This window comes from Chelonus insularis, unplaced genomic scaffold, assembly GCF_013357705.1.
Source record: "Chelonus insularis isolate UGA/USDA-ARS -01 unplaced genomic scaffold, ASM1335770v1 contig_17_pilon, whole genome shotgun sequence".
Classification (NCBI taxonomy): domain Eukaryota; kingdom Metazoa; phylum Arthropoda; class Insecta; order Hymenoptera; family Braconidae; genus Chelonus; species Chelonus insularis.
This window is the reverse complement of record NW_023276415.1, coordinates 1,830,891-1,851,838: the sequence shown is the minus strand read 5'-3', so window position 1 is coordinate 1,851,838 and position 20,948 is coordinate 1,830,891. Positions and strand designations below refer to the sequence as shown.

The following is a 20,948-nucleotide window of genomic DNA, read 5'->3' as shown; positions in this document are numbered from 1 at the left end:
AAGTCGTTTGATGATTAAATAATTATTTTGAATTAATTTATTCACTATGAAAATATCTGCACAAAAAAATTTCTGTGAATTTTAATATAAATGAATTGTATAAAAATGAAAATCCTAACAGTAGTAATTTAGTAAAAGAAACCAGCTAAGAGAAGTTATCAATAATAAAAACAGTGAACACAATGTGATACTAAATGATAATGATTAATAAATAAATTATTATTTAGCATTAACAATGCTTAGTTACACGCACATTTAAATTCAATTAGTAATCGATGATGATAACTTTTGGAATCTAGAATTCTTTTGAATTTTTGCACATAATATTGTACTAAGTTTAAAGGTGTTTACATTGTCAGCAACTGATTAATTGTATATATTTATGTTCAACCACCCAAGTACTCTGTAAAATATTTCTTCGTTCTGTCAAATAATCTAACTATACAGTAACAAAGAAATTCTATTATAAAAAATAAGAATAAAAATTTATTTGTCAATTAATAAATGTTTATTATTAATAGCAAACCAATTTTTCAAACAATTTCTTTATTGCAAAATTGAATTAAACAGAGATTGAATGTATATTTTGAAGAATACTTGGGTGTAATAATTAACTCCAAGACATTTCAAAATCCAAGCATGTTTTCCTAGCGTTTATATAGATTTATAAAAAATAAATTAATTGAAGAAACCGAATCAGTACAAAAACAGTGAACAATTAGTAAAATTAAATGAAAGTTACCTACCAATCTTATCCAGCAAATAACAAGCTAACGGAGTCAACTATTGTGCTAAGGGACATTCTAGAAGACCGTTAAATTGGGCTCAACTCCAGGCAGAATGAAAGAATATGCAAAGCACATGGTCTCGAAGAATCGCGCCACGATAGTCTTATGCAAGAAGCGAATCCTCAATAAATAATTAATGTCTTATGAGCCAGTTGTAAAGGCGATTTCCTGTGCAGTTTCAGTACTTATTGCAACCACCTGTCTTTCCTCCAGCTTTATAAATCTTTTCTATTTATGGAACTGCTAGAACATCCTGCGAATCGACAAGTGCAACTGTGTTCTTTCTTGGTATAAAATAAAACACGCCTATGGTATCATTGGAAATCTAATCTCTAGAATGCCAATGAAATTCTTTTAATGGTTTTTTCTCTCTTTTCTTTCAAAAGACAATTTATTTTCAAATGTTCTGAATCTTTTTTGATCTGATAATTATTCGCTACATGTTCCCTTACCTCTAAATAATCTTAAGAAAGCTAATCTCCATGATAATGATAAATGAGTTTGCTATAAATTTACAATAAACACGTGAAAAAAGATGCTTCCTCTTATTGCTCCATAATTTACTAACACTCGTAAACTTAATCATGAAAAGCAACGAGAGGGCTTTGACCACTTTACCAAGTTGCCCGCAAAAGTTCAATATACTCACCAGGACGACTGGCACTTTTTATTGGACGTTTTTTCTCCTTTTACACCATTCGGCTTTAAGAAGAAAGGAATTTAAAAGTAAACAAAGGTTATGTCGTAAGGGAGATTGAAAAAAAATCTCAATACCTTAAAAGTATCTATTATCTTATTTCTCCGTAAGAATGATGTTTATTAGTCACTTCTGAAGCTTTCTAGCGCTATCTAAGGCTGTTAATTTTATAGATAAATCACTTGAAGCTATGACCTTGTCATTATGGTAATGAACTCAAACGCTAAGAAAACCGGTAGATGAGACATCTCAGATTGCAGGGGTCGTCGTACTATTGCCAATCAAACGTAAGGGCACGTGTGGTCTCACTTGATGGTCTCGACAGAGTAACCTCTAGACTACGTCAAGTGATACAGTCACGTCTCGACCAATGACCATCATTCTTGACATGCTACAGGCTTTGGCTTCTGGCCCATCTATTCGAAGACCGGTACCGTAACCCAAGAGAGTATTCAAGCTGTGGTAAAGTCTTCATGGAGCCTCACACATTGGAGAATCAACAAGGATTGAGGAGAGGTCGAGAAGGTATGCGAGGGGGGCAAAGTGTCCGGTCAACGCTCCTCGCCTTCTGTCGTTAATGTATAAAAGCCAGAAGATCGCACATCCTTACAACAGACCGTTCAGAAATGTTGAAGACGATTGTACTTGCTGCCTGTGTCCTGACGATTGTCAGGGCTCAAGTGCCTAGTTTAGGATGGTGTCCGGACTACGTTCCTATGGCTAATTTTGATATGGCAAAGGTGATTACATTTTCATTTTTTATTTCATTTTAATCAATTTATTCGACATCTCGATTCTATTTATTTTTTCAATTTAAAATCAATCCTTTTCAATTCAATTTTTTTTAATCTTAATTTATGTATTACCACAATAATTAACAACTTGATTAAATAATTGTCTAAAAAAGATATAGAATGAGTAAAATTAAATATTATCTAAATCTATAATTTCAGTTCCTGGGTACTTGGTATGAAGCTGAAAGATATTTCCAACTTTCTGAGGTCGTTTCACGTTGCGTGATGGCCAACTACTCTAAAGGGGCTGATAACAAGTTGCGTGTTAGTAACGAAGTCACTAACAGATTGTAAGTAATCATTTCACCATCTTTATTACCCTCGTTAGTACTAGAAAAATTGATTACTTTACTGTGTTTTTATTATCCCCATCTAGCACTGGAATAAAACGGGTTTTAGAGGGTGAGATTAAACCACCAGCATCTAAAGCTGAAGAAGGAAAGCTGCACGTTAAATACAGTCTTCCCCTCACTCCAGAAACATCTTATGCAGTGTTGGAAACAGATTATAAGAGTTATGCTGTCTTGTGGAGCTGTACTGGTCTTGGACCGGTTCACACCCAAAATGCTTGGATTATGACTAGAGAACGTCGTCCGCCGGGAGAAGTTTTACAAAAGGTATTGAAAATTGTTTTTTTTATTTCAAAAAGTCATAGTAAAATTGAAATGATTAATAAATACTAATTTTTTCAATCATTTTCTTGATAGGCTTATGGAGTTTTGGATAAATATAAGATTTCCAAAACATTCTTTGTAAAATCTGACCAAGAAGATTGTGCATATTTAGACACTCCACCTTCTAAATTTGATGAAAAACCAACGCCTGAACCAGTACCAGTTGAGGAACCAATTGTTGAAAATGTGTCAGAACAGAAACTAAGAACTGCAATTAATCCTGATACACCAGAAATTATTTTAGAAACCAGAAAAGCTGAATTAGCTGAAGCTGCTGCTGCTGCTGCTGTTGTGGCTATGACTAATGATGAAGAAGACGAACCAAAAGATGAACCTGCAATCCAAGTTGTAAAAAATGAACCTTCAAACAAAGAAGCACCTGAAGATAAAAAAGAAGAACATCAACAACAAGTACCTGTTTCAGTCGCTGAAATTATTATCAAAACAGCAGAAATCCCTGAAAAAGAAACTTCCAAACCAAAAGAAGAAGAACCCTCATTAGTTCTTGCTGATGCACCAAAAATAGAAAAACCTGCAGAAGTATTGAAAGAAAACAAAAAGCAATAAACTTGAGTCGTACTAATGTTGATATTAAATTATAATATTTAAGATGAAATAAAGAAACTATAAGATTACTATTATCGATACATATAACTTGAAAGAAAAAAGATTGACAAGTTGCCAGACTTGTAGCAGTACTTAAGATAAAACCAGTCTCGTCTGTCATGCATCAAGTTCAATATTATTCTCTGAGATTACGTATAGTTAATGTAGACTGAATGCCGAAAAAATACGTAGTAAAAATAAAAAAAAAACAAAACAAATTAAAATAAAATAAAAAATATATTATAAAATATGTACAAAATGAAAAAAAAAGTGTGAATAAATTGTTATATAAAATTTTTACCAATTTAGTTTTTGTATTCATTTTCTTTTACTTTTCTGTGAATAAACTATTGTAAATTTAATTATAAATGAAAGACATGCTACTGTAATTTTAATTTTGGACATTATCTCATATATCTCATGATTTATTAAATGTGCATCTAAGTAATGACTCGATCATGTGGTAAATTATTTTTTAATAATAAATTGTTTTACAGCTATGACTAACATTTATTACTAAGATATACGAGCGAAATACGAGAAAAAATTAGATTTTATGATCACAGTTACAATCACCACAAGCATCTGCTGCCTTGACAATACAGCATCTGTGCGAGGGTAAAAACTTTTGCAGCTTTATTATTAATGGAGATGTAGACTACAATAGAGGTAAAAAATATTTATTGATAAATCATCATATTACAAATTAAGTATGACAGTAGGATGTTACTGTATTTATTTATCATTATTTATACCACTACATAAACACCCAACTTCACTGTTATTATTTTTTTTTTTGTTCATTCTAATTAGATTGGACTAGGAAGTGAGTGCTTGGATAGCTCAACTTTTTTTTGAATAACTATTAATCAATCTATTAAATAATAGTTTTTACAGTAATTCCAACCATAAACTGGTTTTTCAGCCACAATAACCGATAAGAAACGGTATGATAGTGAATTTTTAAATTCGTGAACAGCCGATCGGTGTTTGTGGAACCTGCAAGTTCCCGTTACTGACCTACTAACTGGAAAAAACATCAACGACAAGAGTTTGTTGGTTTCCAAGGCCAGTCAACGACACACCGCACGTACGAGAAGTTCGAAGGTCTCTTGTTCTTGAATCATTTAAAAGTCTAAAAGTATTTATAGTATATTATTTATACTATAAGTAACAAGTTCCTGGGTCACTATTGGTCAAGGATAATTAAGTAAACAATCAGGTGAGAGGGGATAATTACTGTAATTTAGCGGTCGTTGGCTTTGAATACTATTATTTTTTGATTAATGGTAATACTGATAAAATAAATACGTATGAATATATTAGTGACTTTTTTCGGGTAAATTATGCGACTTTGATTTATTGTGATCTTGTTAATGTGAATTTATTTTCGTATTTCAGAGATAAATTATGATTTGGATACCTTTAATCTTCTTGACACTTGTAGGCAGTATCAATGCTTTATTGCCTACTTTTGGTCCTTGTCCTGATGTTAAACCAATGGAAAGCTTGGATTACTCTAGAGTAAGTTTAAAATTAATTATACATCTGTAATTGATTGATTAAAAAAAAGAAAGAAAATTATTTCTTTGTTCTTTGTAAAAGTTGACAGAAGTATGATATTTATATTTTCACTGTGCTAAATTTTGTGCTCGCAATTATTAAGCCATGGTGTTGTGACAATGAATGACATTTAAATAGCTCAAATGAAAGCATTAAATAAAATAAATCGATATACAATGTATTTATAATTGTTCATCATTATCAATGACTAAGATCGTGGGAAATACTTATTAACTGCATACACTGATTATATTTAGAAAGTTGTTCTCAATTTTATTTTAAAGTGAGCATAATTATGCATGATATTGAGATTGTAAATTGGAGCTTAGTAAAATATTTTTATACTTTTTAGTATTTAGGAAAGTGGTACGAGGCTGAAAAATATTTTTCTATCATTGATTTTGGAGCCAGATGTGGAACCTTCAATTACAGTAAAGATGAAAATGGAGCATTGAAACTGGTTAATTCACAAATTTCTGCACTGTAAGTAAAGATATTAAAATTTTTTTTTTCACAATGTCATTAAGAATAACTTTATCAAATATATTTTATGCTCTAGAACTGGGATTGAATCAACTATTGAAGGCCGTGCCAGGCCAATTGAAAGAGCTGATGATCCTAAATTTTCTGTATCTTATCCTTCATTACCAATAAATTACCCAACTCCCCACTGGGTCTTAGGGACTGACTATAATAATTATGCTGTTTTATGGAGCTGTTCAAACATGGGACTTCTCAGGTAAATAAAGAAGAAACTCATAAAATAATGATTAAAGAAATTACTGAATAGAAATTTTACATGATTTTTTGTTTTCTTTTAAATTGCAACTTTTCCTTTTTGTGGTAGTTTAAAAAGTGCTTGGATTTTAACAAGAGAACGACATCCACCTGTTTCAGTTCTAGAAGCAGCTTACAAAATATTAGATAGAAATCAAATAAGTAGAGCATACTTTTCACGGACTGATCAGAAAAATTGTCCAGCAAGTAAAGAAAGAAATTTTTTAATTCGAACATATAGAAAAGTAAGCAAGTATTGAATATTATTATTATTTATTGTTAAAGAGTACAAGGAAAATGTTGTATTTTTTAAATTTAAATATAGACGTGATATATTGTTTGTACTATTTATCTTTTAACTTAATAAATTCTATTTATTAAAAAAGTCATTTTGTTTAATGTTTTTTATGTTGGTTGAGGATCATCATCATTTATAAAAACAGTAATTGAATATTTTATGAAATGCAGAAAAGTAATTAACTCTCTAATTTTTTACTGTAATATGTTGTGAGTGAAATTCTTTATGAAACTGTGTTATCCTAATAAGTTTGTATCTTCGTGTGCAATTTTTTTTGATCTGCTCATGTCTTTGATGTTCCTTAGCACAGTTTTTTCTTAACTTAAATGAAAGCCTTATTTTTACACTTGCTTCTAAACACTTTCAATGCTCACTAGTTTAAACTCTCAATTAGCAGTGACAGATTCAAATAAATATGCATTTTTTCGTGACGCTTATAAGCTATGTCATTTGTTCAGAAATATGAAGTCACATGTGTAGAATTTTTACATCATCTTTTAGCTAATTGGACATAAAATAATTTTATTTATTTTTGGTATAATTTTTTTCGATTTTAATCATGACAACCACGATAATTTCATTAATTTAAATTTACTATTATGAATCATCTTATTTTTTGTTCATGTACATAATAACGATCGATTGTAGTAAAATAAGTTTTTTTTAATTAACAAAGGTATTATAATTGAATTGTCATTTTTTATAAACTTCTATAGATACTTTGAAATTAAACATTGTTCAAACAAACATAAGTTAAAGGAAAACTATATTTCTTATAACTACTCTCTAAAGAATAATGTAACAATAAAAATTAATGTTCTTAGTATTCAATTATGATAGATAAGTTTACAACCATTAAATACTGTTCAGTAGCTAATAAATAATTTCTAATACAGGATCAGTAATAAATTTCCAAGCATATGCAATTTCATTAATTAATCATTTACTAACAGTAACTCATTTGAAATTATCACAATATGCTGAACCAGCTGAGTTAATTGAGACAGTACTTGATACAGAATATTACAATTATTATGTAAAAGTTGGATGTCAGGTGAAGAATGGCACTAGGTAGAAAAATAATAATTAATGACGATTAGTATTCTTTCTAATTTCCTTAGAATCAATTATTGTGCTGTTTATTTTATCATTATTTTTGCATAAATAAAATTAAAAAGAACATTTTTTCATCATAAACATCTAAAATATGTTCATTATAATATGAATGATTATTTTATTTCTACATGTCTCTTTTGGAAATTTCATTAATACCGTTATTCTAATTTATAGAAACTGTCATTTAATTTATTAATATTTCAATTTTATAGAGTAGAAATATATATATTTTTTAATTTTAAAATAACATAATGATTTCAATTTCAGATTTATCGCCATGTCATTTACCAATAGATTAATGAAATATATCTCATTTAATTAGATCTAGATTCAATAATATCTTGACAATTCATCAACTCCTCTAAATTGTTTCGACATCTCATTTTAATAGATAATGAGCTTTTGCATGCGAAATCGCAATAACTAGGTTATTAAACTAAGAATGATATAATATAACTAATAAGTTAGTTGTAAATCACAAGCTTATTAAGCATTCATAATAATTACAACTGAATTATTTTTCTAATGAATGAAACCTAACTTTCAATTCTCTATGAATGGTATTCTCCTTATTAATAAGTCATTTCTTTCAATATGCACAGAGAGAATTTTTTTATTAAATGTAAGTTCAAAAAGTGACAAGTCCACGTTTCGAAATTTAGAAATAAAAATATTTCTATTCGATAGTTACTTTTGAGTTCTTGTAAGTAAATTTGAGACTTAAAAGGTATCTTATATTAGTATAAGAATTATTTAGGATAACTAAAAAATTACGAAATTGGAAAAATTTGGTATAAACTTTTTTTAAGTTGCATTTAATAGTAATGTAAATTATGTTCAGTATAATTTAATGTAATGCTTATGTTTGTCTGTCTATATCATTACTAATTTTTAGTTTAAGAATAATTAATTATTTATATTACAATTGATATTTTTTAATTCGTTAATAATTTTTTCTCATAGAAAAAAAATGATTGTAAATGTTTTTATCTCAATTTGATCTGCTTGTGGACATTATCTCGACAAAAATCTTCTACATCTAGTTGTAGCTAAATTTTTAGATAACGTTAAATAATAAAAGAACAATGATAGACTATAATCTTCCAAAATCTGAATCGATGACTGATAATCAAAAATATTATCTATGTCATTGTAATGTGATGTAATGTGAATTATATTATTTAAATGTATTTAAGTTATCATATTTGATATCTCATATTATTGTTGAATCTGTTGTTTTTCACTTAATTTCTAAAAATTTATCATAATATCTGATGATAAAAGTTTATAAATAAATCAATTATGTAGAAAAATGATTAAAATTATCACACAATAATATGTACTTTGTATTACTGGATTTAGAAAATAAAAATAATCTAGATTTCTTAACCATATTTAACAATTATCTTAACTCTTTCTAATTAATTGAATGGAAAATATATTACTTGAAAGACACGTGTAAAGGATTTTTTTGTTATCTTAACAATCAATAATTTATATTTTGGTAAAACTATATATTTATTCTCAAAGCGGAATATTCTTTTTCAGGGTCCATGTAGTTTTAAACATTACGAAATTTGAACAATAATTTGAATAGAAATTTCTGGTATAAAATTGATTGTAATCATGGATAATACGATTTACCTGATTACATACTGAATGCATTAATGTATTCATGGCAAATAAGATAAAATTAATTTCAACCCATTCTTATCTTCTGATATGAACAAAAATGAAAAAAAAAGTATTTCAACAATTAGAGCTTTGGAATTTTCCACGTATTTTATTACAATAATATCTGATTCTTTTATAGTTTAATTAAACAACAGGATTGATGAAAAAATATTAGAGTAATCTTTCAAACAATTTTTCAAAATTATTTTTTAATGTAAAGAAACTTTTTTCGATATTACCTGTTATAATAATTTATAAAAAAATTTCCGATCCGGGTAAATGAATCTTACCATAGTAATAAAAATCAGTTAACTACAAATACTTCAGAAAAAATCTGAATATAACAAAAACTTGAACTTTATACAATTGATAGTTGAACGCATATTTAAAAGATTTGAAGGACTTCTCAGCTATCGATAAAAATATTTTTCTCGAGGTCAAAAAATTCAGCAAGAAACAAGTATCTTTCTTAAGAATGAGTGATATTATTAAAATAAATAGTCCATAAGTACACAAGGATTAAACATTTAGTTCCGTATTGTTGATAATTTTTCTATGTCAATTATTAAATGAATCATAGATGGCAAATATGATATGATTTTAATGTGGCATGATTCATCAATTTCCTCCTGATCTAATTTTACGTAACTGTCAAGTCAACATCAAATATTCTGAAATAGCGATACAGTCGTATATGTTATTTGTTCAACGTGCAATATTCGGCAGGAGTATTGATATAAAACGATAATAAACATTTGTCTTGTGTCACGTTTGCCTTGGAGTATAAGAGATAATAAAAAGCGCTGTTACAAAGTGACGATATTAGTTCTGCTTTTGCCTTCAGACTATAGACACTTCTGGTTAATTATATGAATTATCATCACTCATAAAGTTTTTGATTTTTGCACTGAACCGACACATTAAAGATTCAAAATGCTGATAATTTTATTAAGTTGTCTTCTAATTCTTAGCACTTCTGCTCAATCAATACACATTGGACGTTGTCCAGATGTAAACGTTGTTCAATCACTAGATGTAAATAAAGTGAGTATGATTATTCATGAAATTAAATAATTCAAAGTTTTGTGAAATTGAAACAATGATTAAACTATCGATTCATTTATCCAACACTAAAGTATACAGGAGTTTGGTACGAATATGAAAGAAGCTTTCCAAACCCTTTCGAATTTGCTGGTAAATGTGTGACCGCCAATTACACTATGGGAGAAAATGACACAATAATTGTTGTCAACAGTCAAATATCATCAATGTAAGAATTATTGATATAAGTTACATAATGCTTTTATTTACTTTTATTATTTACAACAAGTGGGCTTATCATGTTAACACTGTCAATTCTTAGAACTGGAAAACCATCGTCAATTAAAGGAACAGCTGAGGTGGATGATGCAGCCTGTGGTAACTCGACAGGATGTGGAAAATTAATAGTCAAATTTCCAGTGCCAATAGTTGGTCAAGTCAAAGGAACTTATTGGGTTCTTGATACTGATTATACTACGTATAGTGCTGTATGGAGCTGTACAGATTATTACTTATTCCAGTAAGATAATTAACTTGACTTTGCTTAAAGAAAACAACTATGACATTATTTTTTGATTTTCTTAATAATATGCGAAATATTTTTTAGCACTGTATACGCTTGGGTATTGACAAGAGAACAGAACCCCACACAAGCAGTTTTAGATACTGCTAGAAATGTATTTTTAGAAAATAACGTTGATTGGATCTACATGACTAAAACCGATCAGGAAAATTGTTCGTAATTGTACCTCATGCTAGTGAATATATTAATAGCCTACAATAATAACGAGTCAATGATACTATATGAAAAATAAAGCAATTATATTTTCATGATGTGTAACTTTATTTTTATTTGAAAATAAAATTTGTGTATAAAATACATTATGTTGGATAATTCAATTTATTGTAGGTCGCATGTAAAGATGAATTTACAACCTTCCTCCTGATATATACTATTTTTAAAACTGAAAGAATAATGGTTTATTTTTACTGTTGAAGTTAATATTGATTTAATTAATAAATTTACTATTAAAAATGAGTTATTTTTAAATAATAGCCCGTATGAAAGAATTTTCGACATATCCCCATGTAAACTTTGATTTTACTTCCCGGTTAACTTTCTCTATAAAGCAAAACGTCTCGCTTTATTAACTTCTAAACTGAGAATAAAATTGAAATTTTCATGACGAAAAGATGTGTTTATACCATGAAAATAAACATATAGTACTTCTATCCGCAAGATCTATTTGTATCAATTTAACAAAATATTATTATTAATTAAAAATTTTACAATTAATCTTATAATTAGAATAAAAAAATAATTATTAACAACAAAGCAAACAGTTTAAATTTTAGTCAATATAGCTTAAATAAAAAGGTATACAGTAAGATGGATCATTTATTTACTAAATTATCTAGTTTTCGAAGTCAAAAAATTATTTAAATTAATATATAGAAAAATTTTATTACATATATATCGTTTTTGCAAGTAGAGAACTTTTAAAAAACGTTCGGAGTAAGAAAGAAGGATTTTTCTATACGGAAGTTAAAACGCATTTGATATAATTTAAACACCTTATATATCTAGCCAAGATTTTAAATTCAAGCATATAACAGAAGGTATCAATTATCATTTAACTCTATTCAATTGAAAACAGAAAAATAAATCATTTAAACTAATAATACGCAAAAAAACTGTTCAATGAATTAAACTATCCATTATACTGTATAAAGAGTGTCATTGTTTTTAGTTGTTAAAAAGAATGTAAAATATGTTGAATATTCCTAACTGCATAGATTATTCAATTTCTATTTATTATTATCGGCAAAATAATCAAGAAATTATGGTTATTAAATGATAACATTGTGCACTAGTTACGTAGTATCTTGAAGCTTTCAGAACATATAGTCAACATTTAAAATCAACCATTTAAAAAAATTATCCTTCAATTTTACAAATATTTTATTATAATTTCAGTAATAAAGTCAAAATTAAAATTAATAATTCTTGACCAGTTGCAATAATGTTACTGTTGCAATTATTTGTTATTGGTTGGTCTCTCCAAACCATTGCAACTCAAACAGCAGAAACAGGTCCTTGTCCACATGTCAAAGTAGTTCAGAATTTTAACGTAGAAAAAGTAAGTTACAAAAACATTTGTTTTATCCAACTTCAATCATTAATCCTCATTATTAATCTATTGCTAGTTTATGGGATTGTGGTTTGAATTAAGTAGAAGTTTACCTAATACTTATGAGCCTGGTACCGAATGTGTCACTTATAATTATACTGTAGATTCTTATGACTTTATCAGGATTGTAGCAAGACAGTTTTCATCTGAGTAAGTAACATTTGTTCACTAAATAAGTCTTTTGTAATGAGTTCTATTCAGAAAAATACAACTGTCATGTTCAATTTTAGAACTAGAATAGAATCTCAGTACATAGGCAATGCCACAATAGATGTTGAAAGTTGTGCACACATGAAACCCTGTGGAAAGATGAAAGTAGCTTATTTGAGACCAGATGGAACAACAATCATAGGACCGTTATGGGTTCTTGCTATTGACTATAACAGTTTTGCTGTACTTTGGAGTTGTACTGAACATAATAATGGATTGGCACAGTAAGATCTACAGATAATCAGCTAAACTTTGCTTAATGACACCTGTGTTTATTTTATGATAATTTTTCGTAGTTCAAGGAGAGCTTGGGTAATTTCAAAGATGCCACATCCACCAGATTCTTATATTGAAGGTGCACAGAATGTATTAGCAGCTGACAATATCACTGATATTGAGTTTGAACGGACTCCACAGCATACATTTTGTTCTGAATACTATCGTAATATGCAAGAATAATAACTACAAAACTTTTTTATTCAATTAATATCTATTTTTGATAATTGCATAAAGTTATTCCAAATTTTAATGTATTGGAATATTTTGTTTTATTTATAATACAATGATTTTTAAAAGTATTAAAAATGTTGTTTTCAATAATTAATAACTAAATTAATTTGATCCATTTATCAAGAAATGAAATTTGTCTTTTATAAAAAGAGTGGGTGTGGAACCATTTGAGTTTTTTGTTCTTTATCATAAAGCGTGTGAAGATAGTTGATAAGAACTTTTTATTCGTGATAAGATTGGTTGAAAAACATTTTCTCACATGATTGATACAAAATCATAACCAAGTTTTGAAATTAATTGAATTCTATATCAAGATCTCATCAAAAACAGCCCCCTCTTTCTGGGCTGTACAAAAATGTGCGCAAAGTATTAATAATGACAAAAATAGAACTTCAAAAAGTCCCAAAATCATTGAACGCCAATAATTTTAATCTAAGAATCAATAAAATTTAAAATGAATTGTTTTCTTAAGTTTTTTTGATTTTCCATTAGGAAGTTATTGAAATTGGATCGATTGGTGAAATTTGACTTTTCATCATATCTCTGCGCTACGTACGTACGTATGTCAGCATTTTTTTCGTTTTCGGTATCTCAAGAACGGATTAAGATATTGATTTTAACCAAAATTTATTCAAAAGATATGATTGCAAAGAAGATCTGAGTGAAATTTAAACAAATTCGGTGGATGTGTTTTTTTTATAACAAAAAAACTAATAATGAATATTATTATTAGTATTGTTTATTATAATGTAAGTATGTTATAAACAATTAAAAATGGGAAGTTCGTCATGTAAGCACAGACACAGTGTGCTTAGACCTATTTGTTCATTCAACTTAAGTAAACATTTTTATTTTTCATTGCATTTTACAGCAGTAACTTTCACCCGTGAAGCAAGACACAGTAGAATCGAAAAAAAAAAGTTTTTGGATGAGACACAGCTAACTTTTTAAAAATGTAGACAATTCGTACTTTGCGTCCAACATCTGTGTGTGGCTTTCTTTCTACTTCTGGCTCGTCATGTTTTTTCAGACATTCTACTTCTTTACGTCTGCGAGCTGGAAGATGCACGTCTACGGCCACGATCTACGTACAGGAGGGTGATCAACCTGGTCGTCAGCAATTGTTAATGAGAGCGCTGGAATGTTGTAAAAAAAGGGGTGTCTCAGCAAGACAAATTAGCTTAATTGACGTCCTCCAGATTGGAAGCTGGAAGCTTGTCGTAAGTTAGAAGAGTTGATCTAGCGGATCAACTCATTTGACTTAGCGAGTCAGGAGTATGTCTCTAGCGGAGACCTTAGACAGGAAGAAGTGTCCTGGTACAGACCTCAGCTCAATGCAGTAGAGTCTCTGGCGGAGACTTCTCGGTGGAGAGTCCAAGAGTTGAACTCACCGCTGGTGATGCTACTTGTGCTGTAGTAGGTCACTTGTTGATAGATAGCAATGTTTTGAAATCCAGTAAAATCACATAAACACAGCACTGACTATAACGACACGAAAATTGAATCTGCGAGAGCGATCGAGCTGCTCCAGACAGGCACCGAACAAGAACTGATTGAGTTCACCCTTTTTTGAAGGGAAGAGGATTTCCTTTGTTTTTTTGGAGGGAGAAAAACGGGCCCTAGAGAGGGAGTAGAGGGTAGGGTGGAAAAACTCCAGATGTGGAGAGTGTTTATTGTTTGAGGGCCAGAGGAAATCCAGAGTGTTTTAGGACCAGGAAAATCCAGAAGCCATATGTTTTGGCTTATGGGTAAATTTGTTATCTAGAGAGTGCTCTTACCTCTATAGACGAGCCAGTTTTATATGTTAAACACATACTCATAGAATATTTTCTTTGTTAGTGAAGTCCTGTTGATTGGCACCCTCAGACAGAGGGAATAGAGGCTCTACACTGAGAGAAGGGTAGAATGGAAGTATGCTTCACCTCGTTGAGGCAGTCTCGGGTGTTAGTGAAACGTCATTCTCAGTCTCTAAACCATCTGATATTGAAGAGTCTACCTGAGGCGTTGTAGGAGTAGTCCTCGGTCGTTTGTCAAAGTGAAATGAGTTGTAAAGCTCCTTCCAACTGCTTCGTAGCCTTCATCCGAAAAGGGTTAGTTGTGGAGGGCCGTTGCGAGACTATTTTCAGAAATCTGTGTAAGTCCCTTGCAGGAGTAGATTTTGTATCCATTTATGCATTCCGACATATATCTGTCTGAGGTCTTTATTTCCCTGTCCTGAGAAGGATATTTTATTTGAGTAACTCGCCTTATAGGGCATAACTCTGGGAATGGCTCTACTTCCAGTGACGGCGTTACTTGGGACGTGAAGCACCCGGTTTTCTGTATGTCGTTTTTCAACTTTGCAGCCCTGGATGCGGGCTTGGATTTCGATCTCCCGTAGTACCAGTTTTATTCGCTTTGGTCGGCGGCCCCAGTTGTTTATGGTGTGAGGGGAGCACCATTATATTGTCAACAGCTGAAATAAATGTTTAGTGTTAGGTGTTTCTTGAAATATATAAAAATTTTTACTGTTATTAAAGATTGTTAAGTAAAGGGAATGGAGAATAAAATCCCTATCCGTTTGATCCACAGGTTACAGGTGTTCTGCAAAAATTGCAGGCCTGCAACCTGTGCCTAGGTGCTCCGACAACACGCAGGTGTGGATCAATAAAGTTCACGAGCTATGTTTTACGACGCTGGTAATGACCTACTACTTCTACGGGGCTCAAACAATTCCTCTTCCGCGCACGCCTTGACAAATTGTTCGAGTGCCTTATATGTGTCCTTTGTTTAGACCAATTTTGACGCTATTTCAGGCCACGTTAGGCTGAGGTCAACGGTACGAAGTGTATATCGTGCTGTTCTGACTTGGTCTAAGGTACTCTATCGACGGCCTAACATTTTTCTCCCCACCGAATAATTAGATGACTTAAGGTCTCTCCTGCCAACTCATTGTCGCCAATTAGACAACTCTGATTAATTCCTAGACGTATATATCCCTTCTCGAAGGGCCGAGAAGCTTCGAGAACGCAGAGTTTTCGAGAAACACAGACGGGAGTCTGTATTCGCCGGTTACTGCGAGTATTCGTACGTAGCTCGTACTCGGACGACTCTTGGGCATCATCGGACGATGCCGACCCACAGACAACTCGTTTTAACAGTCAACTCGGTACGTGTGTACTAGCAGAGAGCTCACGCAGTCGAACTCTCTAGTGAAAACCCAGACAACTCCTCAGACATGGACTAACTCACCAGTTAATCATCTATAGTGATGATTATGAACTCATCAGGCAGTCTACCTCTTAGAAGACATCCTCAGGAAGCTCATGTTGGTCCGCATCAGCACCTTCTTACAAAAGGCGCGAATGATGTCGGCTTCGACGCCTCACGGCCTCATGGACAGACACACACACAAGATCCATACACGAACAACTCGCTTGTGTCTGTGTGGCTGACGTCAACACAATGAAACTCAGACTACTCAAAAAAATCAGGCTACTCCTGGTGCAGAGACCAGTACAGAAAAACTTACAACTTTCCTGTGATCCTCTACTCATCAGTCAACTTATCAGTGAACTCTGTATGAAATTTCCGTGAACTCAAGACTGTACAGACAATTCAAAGACTCTATTATTGTTATTTTTCCGTTACTGTGATTTTCGTGTTTAATAAATCGTTAACTGTTACTGTTAAATAGCGTCATTTTGATTATTTTATTTTTTAGAAATGGTTACCAATAATAAAAACAATCTCAAAAATTAGATATACCTCTTTATTGACAACACTAATTCTAGCCATGATCATTTTTTCATTATTAAAGAAGTTGAGAAATCCGAGAAATCGTCTAGGAACCGGTAGGAAGCACCTCCTATATATAGTTAGACAAGTGTGGTAATTAAGTCCCCAACGAATTCGCGAAAGGCGTCTCATCTTATGGAATAGTTTTTCCGCTTGCGCCCGTCGTTTATGAATATGTGTAAATATGTTCGGGTCTCTGCCGAACCAGACCCCCAGGTACCTAACGACCTCTGGGTACTTTATTTTGTTACCCTCTATAGTGATCTTCGGCGGTTTACATTTGTGCCTGTCTTTCTTTCTTCTGAAGTGTGGTTTATATTCTCGGTAGTTGGGATTATTTTCTTATGCATAGCATTTTCCATGTTCGGATTGATTAAGTGTTTTCAACAGATCATCGCCGTTAATGTTCCAGCACAGTAGGTCAAGCACAGATCCCTGAGGGCATCCTCGAGTGGCCACTTTTGTGACTGAGCCAGTTCCCCATGATAGGGTAACTGTACGATCTGTGAAGTAATTTTTCATTACTCTGTAGATATTTTTAGGGCAGTTTTGCCGTCGAGGACTAAAGGCCACCATACATTATCAAACGCGCCTGAAATATCAAAGAGCAATGCAACCACGTAACGTTCCGTGGACTCTTCGCACTGTAGGTTGAGAGCGTTTATCTTTATCCTGCTCCGTTGGTCTGTTTTCATTTCTGGATGGTCGTCGACCACGAGTACTGCCAGTAATCGCTTAACTGTTTATTGAAAGTTCAGGGTTCCATTACTCTCTTCAGTGCGAAGTGCATTCATGACTTTTTCGGCTCGCATTCTGTCGGCCGCAGTTTTGTATACCACACCCCATTTTTCCTCGTTTCCGTGGGTTGTGATGAAGTTTTTCCAGCTCTTTGTTTTCGCCTTTTTAATCGCTAAGGAGTACCTTCTTACCTGCTGGCGGTATCGAAGTCTCGGTGCTGTGATTCGGTGGGTATCGGCAATAAGCTTTTTGATGCGCTGGTATCTATGGCGCAGTCTATAGACATTACGCTTTAAACGGGACAAGTGGTTGTTCCATCAGGAATTCGCTTCCCTTGCTGCTTTTCGACGTGGCATGGATTTTTCGCAAAGATCTGTTAATCCATTTGCGAGAGTGTCAGCGGATCCATCAATGTTCATTGGAGAGTCCAGCGGAAAGTGTGCTTCCTAGCTCAGGCATCAACTTACCGAAGGCTTCCCAATCGGTGGCTTTGACATTGAACCGTCGGGTTGCCTCTGTGTGAGTTTCACCCTGCACTCCGCTTTGACCAAGCTTTGCACTTGTGAAAGAAAAGCAACTGGATGTACTGTTATTACAGGAGCTCTACTCCACGAATGCCGATTCACAAGGCTACGCAGTTAGAGGATTTGGCCAAGCCCTTGTCGCCGCATAAACCCATAAATGAGAAAAACCCAAATCGGCTATTGTCGTAGTTAATCCTCTTCTTAAGATGCTTTATATCGATGAACTTAGTACTGCACACTGTACGTGTGCTCTCATTGAAGGGCTTGGTTATTCATTCTACGCTATTTTACATTACTTCCAGTTCAAGGATTGACGACTCTTAAAGGCAAGCAAGTTCTTATCTGTATGGGTGCAAACGCCCGATATCCTCTGTGGTCACCAGACTTTGACACCAGAGGGGAAAAGCTTGCAAATTTCTTTACCCAATTTGGTCTGGAAGTTCTCAACAAAATCAAAGAAGGTCCCACATACAGCTCCTCAAGAGGAGCATTGTCCATAGACGCAGGGTGCGGCATTAATATTTTTTTTTGTAGTATTATAGGGTGAAATGTGATCTGACCTCTGAACTCACTCTCTTTCGACTGACTATTCTCTTAGGGACTGTGACAGTTCCTGAGTCGCTACGGTTACGTCTATGCAGGAATCTTTAAAAAAAAGTATTTCCAATTATACATTACTCAATTACTGGAAAATTGTTAATCAGAAAAAAGAAATTATCAATTACAGTATAAAACCTCTCATTTCGCTAAGACCTAAATTTAAATGTGCATTTTTGATTTGAAAGCGGGATTTTCTTAAGTTACAAAATTATGCACATTACATCATGAATTATTAATTTTTAAAATAAATTATCCAGCGAATTCATTTTTAGCGGAATGTAATGTTTCATGATTTTCTTGATAAATTACGTAGTTTCCAAATTGGAAATTCACTTTCTTATACAGCATGAGCGAATATCTCTGATTATCTAAACGTACACGAGAGAGTAAGAACGCATTTTTCATTATTAGAACATAAGTTAAAGCGTTAAAACACATGTTTGTTGCTTGGAAAAAACGTTTCAGCATTGTAAACCGACAACGGATGTTGGAACGCATTCACTATGAGGACATGAATAATATCGTTAGAACGTATTCCATATTAACAGAACATCAATTGGAACATTAGGACCTATATTTGAGACTTTGAACATAAATAAGTTCGTTAGAACACATATTCCATCATGAGAACATAAGTGGAAACGTTAGATCACATAATATAACGTTGGAAGATTTTCTTGTTCATTAGAACATAATTTAGAATATTGGAACGAATATTGGACGATTAAAACATTAAAAAATTCTTAGAATGCATTCTCCATTATTAGAACATAAACCAGAACATTGGAATACATATTTGACTATTCGAACATAAATAAGTTCTTTTGAACATATATGTTATGGTCAAAATATATGTGTAAACTTTAAAACACACAATTTATTATTGAACCATAAGTTGAATCGTTGATATACATATTAAAACATTATTTTTGTCTCATTATGAGAACGTGATGCTTTTATCACAAAATAAATTAATTGTCATCATTTGTAAAAATTAAAGAAATATAGTTTAGAATTTTCAATATTTAAAATTTTGAATATGAAAAATTAGTTTTAATATTCATCTTTATTTTGATATTTTCGAAGAAAGGTGCGATCTCGCATTTTAAATTAATAAATGTATCATTTCTTCAAATTTTGATTATTTATTTAATTATTTCTTAATTGTATTCTTGATTCTTTTGTTCATGTATAAATAACTTAATGTTATTTATATGTTACTAGCTAATTCCTGCGACTAATTGTTAGAATTCAAATATAATTGGCACTTTTTCATGAATTAAAATGTTATTCATTCGTTATTTTATCCAAGAGTAAATATTTTGATTTAACTATAATACTAAAAAACTATAATAATAGATTTAATTATCAACTTAATTATGATTATATTCTAAGAAAACAAGATTTTAAAATGAATCAAACAGAAACGGGAGTTATTGAGGAGACAATTCGACTCGAAAAAAATTTCAATGATAACCACGTGTTCGTGTTGAATACATTACATTCTACAGAAGCTATTTGTTTCATTAAATGGAAACAAACTATTAACATTAAGAAATTAGATTGTTCGCACTTAATATATCTTTAAAAAAGTTCGTTCAATAATTATTAATATAAAATCATTTAATAATTTGCATATTTACTATAACTTATCTTAATTGAACAAAGGTTGGTCTATTACACTGCACTTTATTCAAGTTCACTAATTCTATTCACATTACCTTACACAAAACAAATTCCTGATTTATTTCAACTGTATTGACATAGATGTCAATGACACCATGTCAGGATACACTGGATTCTTTTTAAATATTTATCGATCGGAGAAATGATAAGTAGATAATTGACTATTTGACTATTGATATTCAATACTATTTATCGTACAAGTTTTCGAAAAGTAACCTTCAATATTCTCTGATAATAATAAATTTCAAAATATTTAATTTTTTTGCTAGTCAAAAATGATAATTATTAAATCACAGACAAATAAATCTTTAAAATTGACTATGAGAAAATTGTAATTGTATATTAAAAGTAGACGTAATATGAAATTTTTTTATGTTAATAAATGTAGTCAATAGAAAATTAACAAGAAATGTACGCTTCAATAATTGATACTTAATAGGAATAGGAATCAATGATTTGACCATCAAATGTTGTATTAAAAATATAATTTAAATTTGTAGAATTCTCTTTTAATTTAATCGTCATACAAATTATCTAAGAGTTATCAAAAGAACGTGTGTATTACTTCGTTAATTTGTAATTGGATCTCTTAAATAACAAATTGCATTATCAATTGATAATTTTAAAAATAAAACTTTCAATTTATACTGTAATTGATAATTTCTTTTTTCTGATTAACAATT

The 20,948-nt window shown here is 31.3% G+C and overlaps 4 protein-coding genes across 4 annotated transcripts; all 4 read left to right on the top strand.

Annotated features, from left to right (window-relative positions):
- Positions 1 to 2,088: 2,088 nt before the first annotated feature.
- On the top strand, positions 2,089 to 3,831 carry LOC118064325 (apolipoprotein D-like). The gene is made up of 4 exons (XM_035078825.1): positions 2,089 to 2,225; positions 2,439 to 2,569; positions 2,656 to 2,896; positions 2,987 to 3,831. The coding sequence occupies exons 1-4, from the start codon at positions 2,112 to 2,114 to the stop codon at positions 3,518 to 3,520; spliced, it is 1,020 nt and encodes a 339-aa protein (XP_034934716.1). The 5' UTR covers positions 2,089 to 2,111; the 3' UTR covers positions 3,521 to 3,831.
- Positions 3,832 to 4,645: 814 nt separating this feature from the next.
- LOC118064326 (apolipoprotein D-like) lies at positions 4,646 to 6,218 on the top strand. The gene is made up of 5 exons (XM_035078826.1): positions 4,646 to 4,781; positions 4,961 to 5,083; positions 5,475 to 5,605; positions 5,682 to 5,861; positions 5,970 to 6,218. The coding sequence occupies exons 2-5, from the start codon at positions 4,970 to 4,972 to the stop codon at positions 6,157 to 6,159; spliced, it is 615 nt and encodes a 204-aa protein (XP_034934717.1). The 5' UTR covers positions 4,646 to 4,781; positions 4,961 to 4,969; the 3' UTR covers positions 6,160 to 6,218.
- A 3,530-nt stretch (positions 6,219 to 9,748) lies between these two features.
- On the top strand, positions 9,749 to 10,908 carry LOC118064375 (apolipoprotein D-like). Its single transcript, XM_035078916.1, has 4 exons — positions 9,749 to 10,031; positions 10,124 to 10,257; positions 10,351 to 10,548; positions 10,636 to 10,908. Exons 1-4 carry the CDS (start codon positions 9,921 to 9,923, stop codon positions 10,769 to 10,771), a joined length of 579 nt encoding a protein of 192 aa, XP_034934807.1. The 5' UTR covers positions 9,749 to 9,920; the 3' UTR covers positions 10,772 to 10,908.
- Positions 10,909 to 11,923: 1,015 nt separating this feature from the next.
- Positions 11,924 to 13,000, top strand: LOC118064345 (apolipoprotein D-like). The gene is made up of 4 exons (XM_035078854.1): positions 11,924 to 12,169; positions 12,237 to 12,370; positions 12,451 to 12,654; positions 12,727 to 13,000. Exons 1-4 carry the CDS (start codon positions 12,053 to 12,055, stop codon positions 12,887 to 12,889), a joined length of 618 nt encoding a protein of 205 aa, XP_034934745.1. The 5' UTR covers positions 11,924 to 12,052; the 3' UTR covers positions 12,890 to 13,000.
- The last annotated feature ends 7,948 nt before the right edge of the window (positions 13,001 to 20,948 follow it).